Here is a 15044-nt window from a genome sequence, read left to right on the forward strand (position 1 = left end):
GAGGGTACAAAAAAGTTCTGCGAAACACTACTGCTTGGTTCCTTTTCTCTTTGATGAGGAACATGTAAATTCCACTGAGCTGGTAAAACCAAGAAAAACACTGGTTACCAACCAAATTACAAGAGGTGCAAAATTCTCTATTTGAAGGACAGATGGAGTGATTTCCCCACAAGAATTTCTGTCGGATAGTACTGTCTTGCTTCTTGGTGAGATAGTGGGTAAGAGCTACTACTGGGCTTTGGGCCCCACGGGCAAGCAATGTGGGCCCTGCAAGGTTGGCAACAACTGGGCCTGAGAACGCCGCAATGGGCCCCCAGGCTTGGTTCTCCCAACAACAATTTCGTCCTGTTCACTTGAAAAGGAAGGCGCAAGTTGCAGCCGAGACCATCTCGTTCTCGTGGAAAGGGTATCTCACCTGCTGCCAGCATCAATGTGGAGACATTATTAGCTAGAGTTATGGTTAACCGTCTTCCGTCCATCGAATCATCATTAGCTGACGTAACTTGTTGCTGGTGATCGACACGACACTTAGCGTGATGGAGTGCTGATTAACTTGTATAGATAAAGATTAGCTGATGTAGAACACTATCTGTGAGCAATTGTTTGCTTAAGAGAAATGGAGTGGATAAAGAACAAAGATAATCCACGGCAGGTTTGCCGGGTTTGTTGTCAGTGGAAGTGAGGTGCACATACTGTAACTCGGTAATAGTAGCAGCTCGATAGGCAGAGTACGTGCATATCGCCCATAAATAGATCACCTGTCAGAGCTTTGGAGAGACAGTTAGACGTAGCAAGTACCAAATTCAGTTACAAATGCACGGATATACAATTAACTGTGCAGTTCAAGTAAGTCCATGTGGAGCTATATGTACTGCATGCATACACAGTGTTTTGGAGGTAAAATGCATACATACCTCAACTGGTAGTTACACTAAACTTCCATAACTGCGTTTAACATGTTGGAATTACAGATCCTTAAGTTGCGAAAAGAAAAAAGTAAACAGGCTTAATATCCAAATGAAATCAGGCACATCTCACGGAGAAGAGAGAACATGATAAGTTGAGCCAAGTTTTGTTTGCACATTATGTCGACAGTCGATCCGATCACAATTGCACAAGCAAACCGGAAATGTCACCAATTACGTACGTACAAATTACCAGGTAATCATCCACAGAACTACAAAGAACTAGCTAGGCACGGACCAAGCCTTGCACGGTAGCAGCGCCGGCGACGGCGCCCTTGCCCTTGACGGCGAGGTAGTAGGGCAGGAATGACCCCCGGTCCATGGGCGCGGACGGGGTGACCTGCAGGAACATGTAGTTGCCGGCGAAGAGGTCCCCGACCAATGGTCCGCCCTCCCGGAGCCTGCCCACCACCTTGGCCACCTTGGCCCGCACCCGGCCGCCCACCGCCGCCGCCTTCCGCCGCAGCGCCCTCGCCAGGCTCGAGATCCTCAGCCGGCGCGCCGGACGCCTGCGCCCGCTGGAGAAGGACGAGGATGACGCGCGACGACGCCGCCACGACGTTCTTCTGGCGACGATCGCGGCGGCCGCGTGGCGGTAGTAGTGGTCCAGCGACGCGGCGACGGCGTAGTGCGCGCCTGCTTGGTCGGCGAGCTCGTGGTGTGGCGATGGTGGTGGGGGAGGGAGCTTCTTGAGCTTTTGGTAGGAGAAGCTGCTCATGGCGAGGTAGGACGACGAGGGCGGCATGGCGAGCCGGAGCGTGGAAGAACGAAGAAGAGAGCGTGGCTAGCTAGGGGTGGTGGCTGGATCGTGAGGAGACTCAACGTGTACTAGTAGTGTTGCGCGTACTTTGTGATAATAGTATGACTCCAACGTGTACTAGTAGTGTTGTGTTGCGCGCGTACACGTTCATGTGTCACAGTGGTGTGTGTCTACTGAGTACTGACAACGTAGCATTGTCGGTAGAGTCCGAGGACCCCCTGATCCGAACAGCCCTACCTGAAATTGCCGGCTAGTAGTGTGCATAAACCAGGCATCCTACTTGAAACTCGCACATAATCTTTGCGTGAACTACTAGCTGAATAACCGTATTTTGTTTCAGATAAAAAATGCTTGCAGGTATATTTTTGGTGCCAGTAATGCTTAGTACTACAAGTTAGTACTATACTCTCTTCCTTCCAAATTATGTTGCATATAACTTTTAATCATAGTTAAAAAATAATGATTTTTTTGCGAGGAACACAAAAGAATGAAATTTTGACTGAATATATATGAACAGTTATCAATAAACTTATATATGTTGTATGCATTAGTTTTTGAAAAAATAATATATTTGTCTGAATAGTTCAACTCCACAAAGTTCAACTTTGACTGAACATTGTATGCAACACATTTTGAGACGGAGGAAGTACTAGCCGCGGTATCGTCAGTGGAAAATAATGGATTTGCGGAGCCTAATTCATAAAGTTCCAAATCAAAATTATGCTCCATCTTTGAATGGTCATACACTGACTGCATACATGAAACTGATAAATTGGCACTAGCTGATGACGGCAATCGTTAATGTGGCTTCGCAACTCGGCATACGTCGCTATGTTTATCCGAGTTCCATCTGGAGTAGGCGCCTGCCCCGTCACGTCATTGCGTCCGGGCTCCGTGTCATGATATCTAGCTAAGCCTAAGCTGGGGTTGGTGACAGGGAACGGCGGCGTAGTTAAGGAGGGCAAAGATGTGGTTGGGGCAATGGATGAATCATGAATGGATGGGCAGGAACAGGACAGAGTTTTTTTTTTGGCAGGGCACTGTTGGTTGGTGGATGACTGATGTGTGATCTTTCATTGATGTTGCCACCCCGCCGCACTCATCAGTGCTCGCTAACTAAACAGTACTGTACTCGGTAGTACATGGGCATAGCATCGCTGGTGGATGGTCTCCCTCGCACGTCCGTCGAGTGGCGGCCGTGCCGTCCTGGGAGTGTGCAATGTGCGTGTTCCAGCGACGGCGGAGGGGGATTGACGGCGACCACGCAGCTGAAACGTAGGTAAATAGCCCGGTGCCGCTGTCGATTTCGGCACCGCAGCCAGACGGCCAGCGAACAAACAGCTTGCCGTGACATGCGTCCGGCGCAACACTGGCCGATGGCCGGCCAGCCACCTACATGAACTGGCCGCGTCTTCCACCTGCGCAAGATTCAGTCCTACAGTTTTCAGAACCATCTTTCTTCAGGTGTACCTCACAGGCAGCAGGATGAAAGAAGGGAACGCCAAAACTGGCAAAACCTCCCCAACCAACAACGGATAGGATCGAGCAGATCAAAATTATACGCACAAAGAACAAGCCCCGAAAACCGGAGAGAAAATGCTATGTCTTCTCATGTAAAAAGTGTTTACACTCGAAGATCCTCTTCTGAACAGCGACAGCAGTACACAGCGGCAAACCCGGCCAAGCATGCGTGCGCTAGAGAAGGGGCCTGCCACCGGCCGTGGCTTTGACCACCACCACGAGCACAGCTAAGCACAGCTTGCCCATTGTTGCCTTACTTGGCCTGACGCCTGACTTATACCCAACCGTATTTACATCCACAGATCAACTAACAAGTATAACAGGCTAACAGCACGCCTGAGGCAGGGGGACGCGGAGTTGTGCTTCACCACCCACCGGCGAATCTGTTAACCGGATAAAAAGAAAAGAACCGCTGAGGCTTGGCCTCTATTTGGAAAATCTCTAATTTGAACCATCTGGTTAATTAGCCGCACATTTTCATCTTCTGTCACAGTAGGCTCCTCAGCAGGGTACAAGATATAAGGGCTACCAGGACCCAATGACAGGAGCGCCTCCGGCTGGAATTGGCTGCAATGGGTCAATGGCATACAATAGTTAGTGAATTCTTAAAAGAAATGCAACATCAAGTAAGGGACTGATCGACCGACCAGAAAATATGTTGCGAGCCTATGTTGAACATTGCATTTTATTAACATTATTAACAGTAGCTGGATACAGATACATAGTCCTTGATAAGTACTGATAAAGATCGTAGAAAAATACCCATTCATAACTTTCAAAAGAACATACTCCGTACCATAAATGGCACAGTAGGCCCTAGACACCTAAGACATAGCAGGTGGGAAGCCAAAATAAATTGTTCAGTTCTGACTGCTATTGTTTGCCTGAAGCTATTATGAAATAATAACTTTGGAAAGCTTTGGAAACTAATCCCAAAACTTATCAGTTAGGCATCCAGATCAATATTGCCAAGGTACCAACAAAATGAACTGAAATTTTCAGTTGAATAGTTGAACCTTTGGACAAGGTTTTGCTTCCTTTGCCCACATTCTACAGTGCATCTTTTCAGAAAAAAACATAATTACGGAAAATAAAGAAGGAGAAATAACTCACATGTTTGAGGCGCAGGGGCCACATTCGACATTCCAGCAGAAGGACCTGTTGTTGCACGCTCACTCGGAGGATGTGCATCACCAAAAGAAACAGCGGGCAAAGGTGGCTCCGGAAGAGCTGGAGGCGTCGGAACAGGTGATCTACTGTGCATACTGGGATCATGTGGGTGATGATGAACAGAAGGCGGCAAAGCAGCAGGATAAGTAGATCGGTGACCATTGGCCACAGGCTCAGCAGCTGGTGTTACAGGAACCTTATTCTTGGCCTTTTTGCCATATGGACACCCAGATGGTGGTGGAGCAACATGTCTGGGTGTATGTACAGGGAGATTAATCGGGGGAGCAGCAGGAGCCAAATGCCTGTTGTCTTCATGACCATGGTGATGGTGATGATGGCCGTGATGACCATGATGTTGCATGGGCGATGGACTAGGTGCATCAGAACTGCCCCTGCTATGTAAAGAATGTCTAAGATAGGAGGAAAGTCTTATCTGCTTTACTTTGCCAAATACGGTATGGTTCAGACCAAGGTTCCCTGAAGATGAGTTGGTAATTTTTTGTGCCAACTGCTTCATCCTTGGTACAGATGGCTGTTGATTCCCAACAATACGAACAATGTAGGTCTCAACAATAGTTGGAGGAAGAATTGTTGAACCTTGCAAATTTCCCAATTTGATGAACAGATTCTGCAATGCACAATAAACGAAGTTCAATTAAAGAAGAAAAGGAGGGCATTGTACACTACTGCACACCAGCAGTGAAAATTTCTAATGTGGATTAAAGCCCCAGTCCTATTGGTATTCCAGAAGTGTCTAACAGAGTAGGACAGAAGAATGGGAGAGATGCATGTGAAGATTAAATAATGACATAGCTTGTGTTAGGATCAGCAAATATAGGCTTGTCATCATGTCTTTTAGAACCACACTACAGTACTACAGGCACACCCTCTGGCTGATCGACCTACATTCTCCCCTACAAAGTAATATGAGCAAACACGACCGATGGAGGCTTTCTTACATAATCCCAAAAACAAAGGATAGATTGGAAGATGCAACAAGATTATTAGGTCGTACAAGCGAATTCTATCACATACATAAAGAAACAAACAAGTAACCAAACCCTTGTATTCAACAATGATTGTGATGGACAAAAAAGGAACAAGGTGAGAAGGTAGCACTGACCTCGTTAGCATCGAGCAGCAGTCCTGTCTTCATTTGATCCTTTAACTCATCAGTTCTGTCTTGCACTTTGTAGATTGGGAAATTCAGAGTGAAATTAAAGCTTGCACGGTGTGCTTGAGGAAGAAACACATTTTGCGCAGGAATTACTGTTATTCCTCCAGGGAATTTAAGCACTTCAAAGGACGATGAATTGCCAAAGAGGGACTCAGTCAAGTGGAGCGTTGACTGCCGCACAACCAATGACATAAAGGAGGACCTAACAATGCTCAAATATGTCGATGATATAGTCAAGTTCTTTGGATAAGGCACGATGCTGAAGACGACATTTGTCCAGTTTGACCCAGCTAGCGGATGCAGTAGATTTACAACCACCTGCGTGGGTATTCAAGCATCAGCCAACGCGTGTGGAAGAACACATCAAGGAGTGAAATAAAAGATGTTGAAAGGGGCATACGATGGAGTTGGGAATGCCAATTTCCGCATAGATGTCCAGTTCGAGCTTAGATGTGTTTCCTACGAGCTCAGGGACCGTCTTCTGCAGCCTAAAACTCGCCACTATATCATCTGGAAAAGCAGAGTTTCATTAGGCACATGATATATCGATATGTCTAGTACTCTTATATATACATACAATGAATAAAGAAGGGTGGTTGACAGAATTGCTTAAACTGAACTGGAAAAATAAGAAGCACAACGCTCCAAATAGTGCCACTTTAGTAAGTTGTATGTTTAGACCACCTTTGGAAAGGATTCATTTAACGTCTGGGAATAGATTAGATCACACCTAGAATTCATGGACAGTGATCTATCACGGCTCAATCCTTTAACACAGCAGTTACAATAACGCAAAGCAGGAATTGACAGCAACTCATCCCTTTAGCAGCTTGCGTAGCTTTCGACGAATAATTCTACATCCGGATGAAAAACTATCTCACTTAACAACGGTGCAAGATCATGCTGACTGTTTTGGGACGGCAACCAATCCATACCGAGCGTAATACAGTTGCTGCAGGCGCTTTCCTCCACCTACTGATCTTCTAAAAATAGCACCGACACATGCTTAAGAAAATGAAATACAGACATTGAAGGACTTTCCAGAAACCAGGCATCGCGACTAAATCCGGTGGCAATGCTCTAAGGAAATCATTTGGGACGGCAACCGATCCATACTGAGAGTGATACAGTTTGGCAGTTTTTGTCAACCTGCTCCCTTGTCCGAAAATACTAGTAGCACCGACACACGCTTAAGGAAGACCGATCAACTACAGACGCCGAAACACTCCAGAAACGAGTGACTGAGTCTAAATCTGCATCAGTAGATGAAACTAAGCCTAACGGAACATGCAGCCCTGCTGGTTCACAGCTCCAGCAGAAGCAGCCACGGTGTGGACTTCCGTACAGCCAGATCTAGAAACTTCCCCGGTACGGACCGAACACCGAATCCAGCCGACAGCCAGGGAAGCCCAGAATCGAAAGCTAGATCTCGCAATGCCGCCCATGAGGGCACTCACCTTGGAACACGAGGCCCGGATCTGGCGCCTCGTCGCGCGCCCCCCTCCCGCGGCCCGCGAAGGGCGGCAGCCAGAAGAGCGCGGAGAGCAGCACGGCCGCGCCGAGCACGAGCGCCGCCACGCATTGCAGCCGCACGGCGCCGCCGCAGCCGCAGCGGCCGCTACGTTGGGCGCCGGCCCCGGCGGCTTGGCCGGAGCCGTCGGGCGGGCGCTGGCGCTGGTCCCCTGCGTGCTTCCCCATGAGGCCGGGCTAGGATCTCACGCATCCCGGGCGGGCGTCGGCGAGGGGAGCGGGCGCCGCGCCGCCATTGCCTGCTTGCCGGGTGGGTGGGTGGTAGGTCCGGTGCGGCGGCCGCTGGTGGCTGGCTGGATTGGTTGCTTAAGGAGGAGGCGAGGCGAGGAGCGGGGATGCGGTGCGGTGGGCGAGGAAGGTGAGAGAAAGGGAGAGGTAAACCGAAGCGCAGGAGCAGGAGCACGAGCGAGGTGAATCGGAGCGAGCTTGCCTTGGTAGGAGCGGCGGTTGGGGACTAATTTGCTCTCTCCTTTCAGACTAGCAGTGTGTTTAGCTTAGTGTTGGTGGGGCGTGACTAGTGTGCGTGAAAGGAAAGCGCCATCGGATCGGATTATTAAAGCCAATTCATCGCGCTTTGCGCTGCGTTACTGCCGACTAATTGCTGCTCTTTTTTTTGTGCGTGTGCTTCTTTTCCTGTGTGGTGCTACTGGTACAAATGGGATTTGTCCCCTATAGTTTGGTTTTGTTTCTATCTGGGTTTTTGTTGCGGATGATTTTGAATTCGGGAGGGGGGCAACGCAAACGTAGGAGGATCCCATGTGGTGGATGAGTTTGTGGGTGGAGCTGTGGATGTTAGGTGGCGTGTGGTTGTCTGACTTATCGTGCATGCCACTGGTGTTACACTGCCATGGTATTTGGCAGCACACTAGCACATGGCAACAGGACGCTTACTGTATTTGGCCAACCAAATTACAACAATGTCCACCGCTAAAATTTTAGTCACAAGTGTGCATGCATTGTACTATTTGGACTAGGAAATGCAGGCTGGTCTAACACGCAGGACTTAACGTTTTCCTTGCGTGTCATCGTCTACGCGCTATCAAACTTGGGATGAGAACCATTAGGACGAAGATGAATGAGATAATTGTTTTCAATGTCACTACTAGCTAAGCTTAAAATGGCGTCCCAATGGCGCAGTCATAAGGGTGGGGCCGTCCAACCTAAGACTGCTCAGACTGCTCATTATGGGCGAGTAACATACTAGTAACTAGTAACATCACATATCTCAAGGTATTTTGGTGACATGGCATGCCAATAAATGAAGAAAAAGAGAGTGAGGTGGTAATTAGCTATGTTACCATAACATCACACACCTCAAAGCAAAATGAGTCTACAACATAATAAATGATACAATGCCTCATAAGTTACTTTTCACTATGAAAGTAGTAACATGGACTAGTAACTTACTACTCCCTCCGTCCTAGAGTGTAAGTCATATTACCAAAAACTATTTGTCCCATAACCCCCACCTCTAAGGCATAATGTTATTTAATGAGGGAAAGAAAGAGGTTTCATGCACCAATGAGGGAGAGAAAGAGAATGCATGCATGATGACCCACAAGTATAGGGGGTGTATCGTAGTATCTTCGATAAGTAAGAATGTCGATCCCAACGAGGAGCAGAAGGTGTTGACAAGCAGTTTCGATGAAGGATTCACTGTAAATGCTCACAGATAAGTATTCAGGGGGTTTTGATGTAACAGTTGAATAAAGTACGAGTAAGTAAAGTGCGAGAGTATCAATTGCAGCGAGTGGCCCAATCCTTTTTAGCACAAAGGACAAGCCGGTTTGTTTACTTATAATTACCAAACGTTCTCGAGGACACACGGGATTTTAGTCTAGTGCTTTCGCTACATACGGCTAAATAATCTTCATTGTTATGATAAGTGTTGTGTGGGTGAACCTATGCTAATGTACCGCCCTTCCTAGGACTAATACATACTTGTGATTATACCCCTTGCAAGCATCCGCAACTACAAGAAAGTAATTAAGAATAAATCTAACCACAGCCTTAAACTCTGAGATCCTGCGATCCCTCCTGCATCGATATACCAACGGGGGTTTAGGTTTCTGTCACTCCGGCAACCCCGCAATTAGCAAACGAATACAAGATGCATTCCCCTAGGCCCATAAATGGTGAAGTGTCATGTAGTCGACGTTCACATGACACCACTAGAAGAATAACACCACAACTTAAATATCACACCATTGAATATTACTCAACCATAGTTCACTACTAGCATTTAGACTTCACCCATGTCCTCAAGAACTAAACGAACTACTCACGAGACATCATATGGAACATGATCAGAGGTGATATGATGATGAATAACAATCTGAACATAAACTTGGTTCAATGGTTTCACTCAATAGCATCAACAACAAGTATGAATAGATACCGGGAGAGTTTCCCCTATCAAACAATCAAGATCAAACCCAAATTGCTACGGCGGTGACGAGGTGCTGCGGAGGAGATGGCGGTGATGATGGTGTAGATGATGATGATGGTGATGGAGATGATGTCCAGCTCGATGACGGTGACGATGGCGTCGATTTCCCCTCCCCGGAGGGAATTTCCCGGCGGATTCACGCCCGCGGAGAGCTCTTTTCTCTCTGGTGTTCTCCGCCCCGCAGAGGCGGCTGTAACTCTTCGTGAGGTACCCTCTGTGGCTTAGGTCTTCGGGACGAAGGGTTTCGCAAAGAAAATGAGGCGAAAGGGGTCGTGGGCCCCCCAGACCACATGGCGGCGCGACCAGGGCATGGGCCGCGCCGCCCTAGGGTGTGGGCCCACCCTAGGTCCTCCTGGCCCCTCCTTCTGGCTTCCTCCGTTATCTTGAAAAATAGGATTTTGGTATAATTTCCTCCCGCAGTTGATCTTCCGAAATATTGCGTTCTGACGGTGCTTTTTCCAGCAGAATCCTGGCTCCGGTGCTTGATCCTCCAATAATGATGAAACATGCAAAATAGATGAAATAACATAAGTATTGTGTCCCAATATGAAATATATTAATGAATAACAGCAAATTATGATATAAAATAGTGATGCAAATTGGACGTATCAATGCACAAATGAGGGAGAGAAAGAGAATGCATGCACCAATGAGAGAGAGAAAGGGGCTACATGCAACAATGAGAGAGAGAAAATGAGACCCAATCAGCTAGTACCTTGGGCCAAGATATTTAAAAATTGTGACTTACAAACTAGGACGGAGGGAGTAGTAACTTATGCATGACACCACCTTATGTTATTCCCCACTATGAGCAGCCTAAGATTTGGCTTAACTTAGAGCAATTCCAATAGTATAGCCAATTGCTGGCTATAATAAGATGCCATGTCACTTGTAGTTAGCATATAGCTAATACTCCCTCCAACCCAAGGCATAAGGCGTAAAAAAAAATCAATATTTAGTCAGAGCTTAAGGCGCACACGCACTAGTATCGCTAATGTTCCCAGACTACCCTCCCACGCGTTACCCTTCGTCTCTCCCCAACCACATCCAGAAAAGAACACCGCAAGGTAGTGCTCCGCCATGGTGCTCGTCGCCGTCAACCAGTCGCTGGCCGCGCCTGCGCCGTCGACCGGTACCTGGCCGCGTGCCCGCCACCGTCGACCTGTACCTGGCCGCGCGCCCGCCGCCCTCGACTGTGCACGGCCGCGCGCGCCCTCCGCCATCGACCGGTGCACGGCCGCGCGCCTGCCGTCGCCGGTACTGGCCGCGCCCGCCTCCTTTCGACCGGTACCTTCTCGCGCTCACCCCCGTCTCCCGCGCTCGCGGCAGTCGCTCGGGAACACCGGCTGTGCTCGCCGGGAGAGGGACGCGGCGCACCAGCTCACCGCCGCGATGCTCGTCCTCCTCTCCGTCAATTTCGGCGTCGCACCCTGGAAATAGGTAGCGATTTGGGAGAGATTGGGGAGAATGGAGATATGCATTTACTCCAGCAAGAGCAGGGTAAAACAGTCTAAAACGCACGTACCGGTTTCCTCCTTAATAAGAGCGCCAGAAATTTTACGCCTTATGCCTTGGGTCGGAGGGAGTATGTACAATAGTTGACTATAAGAATGAAGTACTTTACTAACATATGGTCCACCTTTCACTCTCACAAAGTGCATAGGAGCATGTGCAAGAGCTGGCTATTACATAGTAGCCCACCTCCCTTCTCTCTCCTTTTCTCTCTCCTCCAACTAAGCACATATATTATATTTAAACTCTTATAGCCTGCTGACTAAGTCTTATTGTACTTGCTCTTATCTATAATATCTATAAAGTTCATCCCCACTTAGATGCATTTAATGTTTGCAAGCTGAAATATGGTAAAGCCACATCACCCCAATTATTTGTATCCATCTGATTTAATATCTATGGTGTACATGCATCCATTCCCCCTCATCAAGCGTGCAATCTCACTTTCTAATCTTCTGGACACTCGTGATGGATGCTATACCACACAGCGGAGCCATTAAGTTGTCTACATGCTGGTCAGTTACCTGTTGTAGTTTCCTGCACTTCTTTTAATACCCTATGGCTGCTCGGTTCCTCTCCCCACTAAAAAGTACCGCATAATCCATCTCCTTAATTTCCAAACTACGTTTCTTCAAATCTTCCCTTTGCTTTATCATTCATAAGTAACCAGCAGCAACGCCATTTGGACCTTCGCCGTTGTATAGCAGCATCCATAAGGGGGATGTGCAGCTTCTCTATACAATCTCCTTATGCAAGATTCCTTCGATCTGAGGGTGTCATCCGGAGCGGTACCAAGTACTTAGGTTGAAACCAATGTAAAGATCTCGCTGATTGAAGTTGAGACTTCTTCCTTTTTTATATATTGCTTAACCCAAGTGTTGATTTGAATCCAGGCCTCCCCAATCGCTGAAGCAACAGCAAAAATCACATCCTCCATTGGGAAAAGCTAACAACCGGCCGTGGCACACAACTTGCTGCTGCTCTCTCCATTCCTCCACGACTAATACTAGAAGAATTCTTCTTTGTCCAATGACCTTTTCATCTATAATTCTCTTTTGATTTTATTCCCGATGCTACATAGGAATGACATTTGGACAGACATGGAGTGTAGGAGGTACGAATGACAACCCATATTTAATTTACATTTCATCTATTTAGCAAGTTGTGTACTATGCTTTACGACTACATATCTATTTACCAGATTTAGGCTCCTTAGATTGCTCGACAGATGCTTTGTGAAATGTCTATACTATTTTACCAAATTAAAGAGGTCCGAAAAGGTAGTATCTTAAATTTCTTTTGGGGAGGTTAATTTCCTCTATGTCTATAATTTTTTTTTGTGTTAACTATATATTTATCCAGTACAATCACATTCAAGATATGGTTTATTTAACTTAACTATAGTGGGTGTCGTAGAAGTATAAACATTGTTGCACAATTTTTTTTCCTATCAGAGATATGGATCAATGATAACGCAAATTAAAGGAGATATAAGTAGCCAACCAGAGGAAGCTTTTGTGTTATGTCCTCATCATCAGTTCCTCCCAAATACTCTGCTGAAAATGTGTCCATTTTCATTTTATGTACATCCTTCCTCTTATAGGGGGAACCATAATTGATTTAGAACTTTTGGGGCTCGAGGATGCATTTGCGATTCAAGTTTAGGACATGCGAATTGTAACTCTCATTTGGCGGCACATAACTATAGGTAGAGGTTAACCTGTATTCCCAGTAAAAGAAAAATGCAATTTGCTTTATCAAAATGATCATTTTCTCATATTTGATTGTAAAGTTTTTTGCCAACAGATCATAATGCAAAACCTTCTACTTTTGGCCTTACAATATGGACAATGGAGCACATTGCTAACCGTTTTTATATCACATATGCACTAACCTATCATATCTATTATGTTTATCCTCACTATATATTTTTTCATTTATTTTTTGCAAATTCCACTTGCAGACCGTCAACGTCATCAGCCAACCACCTTCATCCGCATGGTCATATATAAAAATCCTCTTTCATTCCCGCAGCAACGCGCGGGGTGTCAACTAGTTATATATATATGTCTTCTATAGAGTATGAGGAATAAAAAACTAGCTCAACTAAGTCTGTCCGCCCTAGCAAAATGGCCAGGATTCGCTACTACGTTTTCCCGCAATAAGAGCATCTCCAGCCGTCTCCCCGACTAGGCCTCCGGCATGCGTTTTTTCATCTGGACAACGTTATTCGGCCTAGCCGCGCCCCCGGTTCCTCGTTTTCCCCCGGAATAGCCCAGGCCATCCACACCCCTGATGACCCACAAGTATAGGGGATCGCAACAGTCTTCGCGGGAAGTAAAACCCAATTTATTGATTCGACACAAGGGGAGACAAACAATACTTGAAAGCCTTAACAGCGGAGTTGTCAATTCAGCTGCACCTGGAAACAGACTTGCTCGCAAGAGTTTATCAGTAGTAACAGTTTATAGCAGTAGCAGTAGTGAAATAACAGCAGCAGAGTAACAGAGACAGCAGTAGTGATTTTAGTAAACAGCAGGATTAAAATACTGTAGGCACATGGATGGATGACGGACGTTGCATGGATGAGAGAAACTCATGTAACAATCAAAGCAGGGCATTTGCAGATAATAATAAAACGGTGTCCAAGTACAAAGCAATCCATAGGCATGTGTTCCATATTTAGTCGTACGTGCTCGCAATGAGAAACTTGCACAACATCTTTTGTCCTACCAGCCGGTGGCAGCCGGACCTCTAGGGAATCTACTGAAAATTAAGGTACTCCTTTTAATAGAGTACCGGAGCAAAGCATTAACACTCCGTGAACACATGTGATCCTCACATCACCGCCATCCCCTCCGGTTGTCCCGATTTCTGTCACTTCGGGGCCTTTGGTTCCGGACAGCGACATGTGTATACAACTTGCAGGTAAGATCATAAAACAATGCATATCATGATGAAATAATAACATGTTCAGATCTGAGATCATGGCACTCGGGCCCTAGTGACAAGCATTAAGCATAACAAGTTGCAACAATATCATCAAAGTACCAATTACGGACACTAGGCACTATGCCCTAACAATCTTATGCTATTACATGACCAATCTCATCCAATCCCTATCATCCCCTTCAGCCTACATCGGGGGAATTACTCACACATGGATGGGGGAAACATTGCTGGTCGATGGAGAGGCGTCGGTGGTGATGATGGCGGTGATCTCCTCCAATTCCCCGTCCCGGCGGAGTGCCAGAACGGAGTTTCTGGTCCCTGAGACGGAGTTTCGCGATGTGGCGGCGTTCTGGAGGGTTTCTGGCACTTCGACTTCTCCCCGTGCGTTTTTAGGTCGAAGGCGTTAAGTAGTCCAAAGGAGGGCGTCGGAGGCCGGCCGAGGGGGCCACACGCTAGGTCCGCGCGCCCCCTCCTGGGTCGCGCCGCCCTAGGGTGTGGGGCCCTTGGGCCTCCACCTGGCTTGCCCTTACAGTTCCGTCAGTCTTCTGGAAAAAATAGGACCTTTCGCATAAATTCCGAGGATTTTCCTGAAAGTTGGATTTCTGCACAAAAACGAGACACCAGAACAGTTCTGCTGAAAACAACGTTAGTCCGTGTTAGTTGCATCCAAAATACACAAATTAGAGGCAAAACAATAGCAAAAGTGTTCGGGAAAGTAGATACGTTTTGGACGTATCAACCCCCCAGGGTGCGCTCCGGGACTCCGGACGAGAGAAAAGCGGGGACATGCCCGCTCCGTCAGCGAGAGAATACACGAACTCCACCACTTTCTCGTTGCAAATCCCCCCTCCCCTCTCGTTGCTCTATCACCACCGGTACCACCCCTCGCCAATCCGCCGGCCGGTTGCCTGAATTCCACCGTCTGTGGTGTTGTCTGCCTATATTTCGTCGTCAGGAAAATCCCTCGCGTCGCGCCTCGTCGACACGCCCGGCAGGTGTTCGTCCAAT

General features: G+C 47.2%; 2 protein-coding genes across 2 annotated transcripts; both read right to left on the reverse strand.

Moving 5' to 3' along the window:
• Window positions 1-1060: 1060 nt before the first annotated feature.
• On the reverse strand, window positions 1061-1830 carry LOC127345641 (uncharacterized). The gene has a single exon (XM_051372126.2). The coding sequence runs from the start codon at window positions 1708-1710 to the stop codon at window positions 1192-1194; it is 519 nt and encodes a 172-aa protein (XP_051228086.1). The 5' UTR covers window positions 1711-1830; the 3' UTR covers window positions 1061-1191.
• Window positions 1831-3312: 1482 nt separating this feature from the next.
• LOC127345639 (uncharacterized) lies at window positions 3313-7587 on the reverse strand. The gene is made up of 5 exons (XM_051372124.1): window positions 7051-7587; window positions 5994-6103; window positions 5540-5911; window positions 4360-5044; window positions 3313-3813 (listed from the first exon to the last, which is right to left on the reverse strand). The coding sequence occupies exons 1-5, from the start codon at window positions 7289-7291 to the stop codon at window positions 3734-3736; spliced, it is 1488 nt and encodes a 495-aa protein (XP_051228084.1). The 5' UTR covers window positions 7292-7587; the 3' UTR covers window positions 3313-3733.
• Between the last annotated feature and the right edge of the window lie 7457 nt (window positions 7588-15044).

This window comes from Lolium perenne, chromosome 3 (assembly GCF_019359855.2).
Source record: "Lolium perenne isolate Kyuss_39 chromosome 3, Kyuss_2.0, whole genome shotgun sequence".
In the NCBI taxonomy this organism is placed as follows: Eukaryota; Viridiplantae; Streptophyta; class Magnoliopsida; order Poales; family Poaceae; genus Lolium; species Lolium perenne.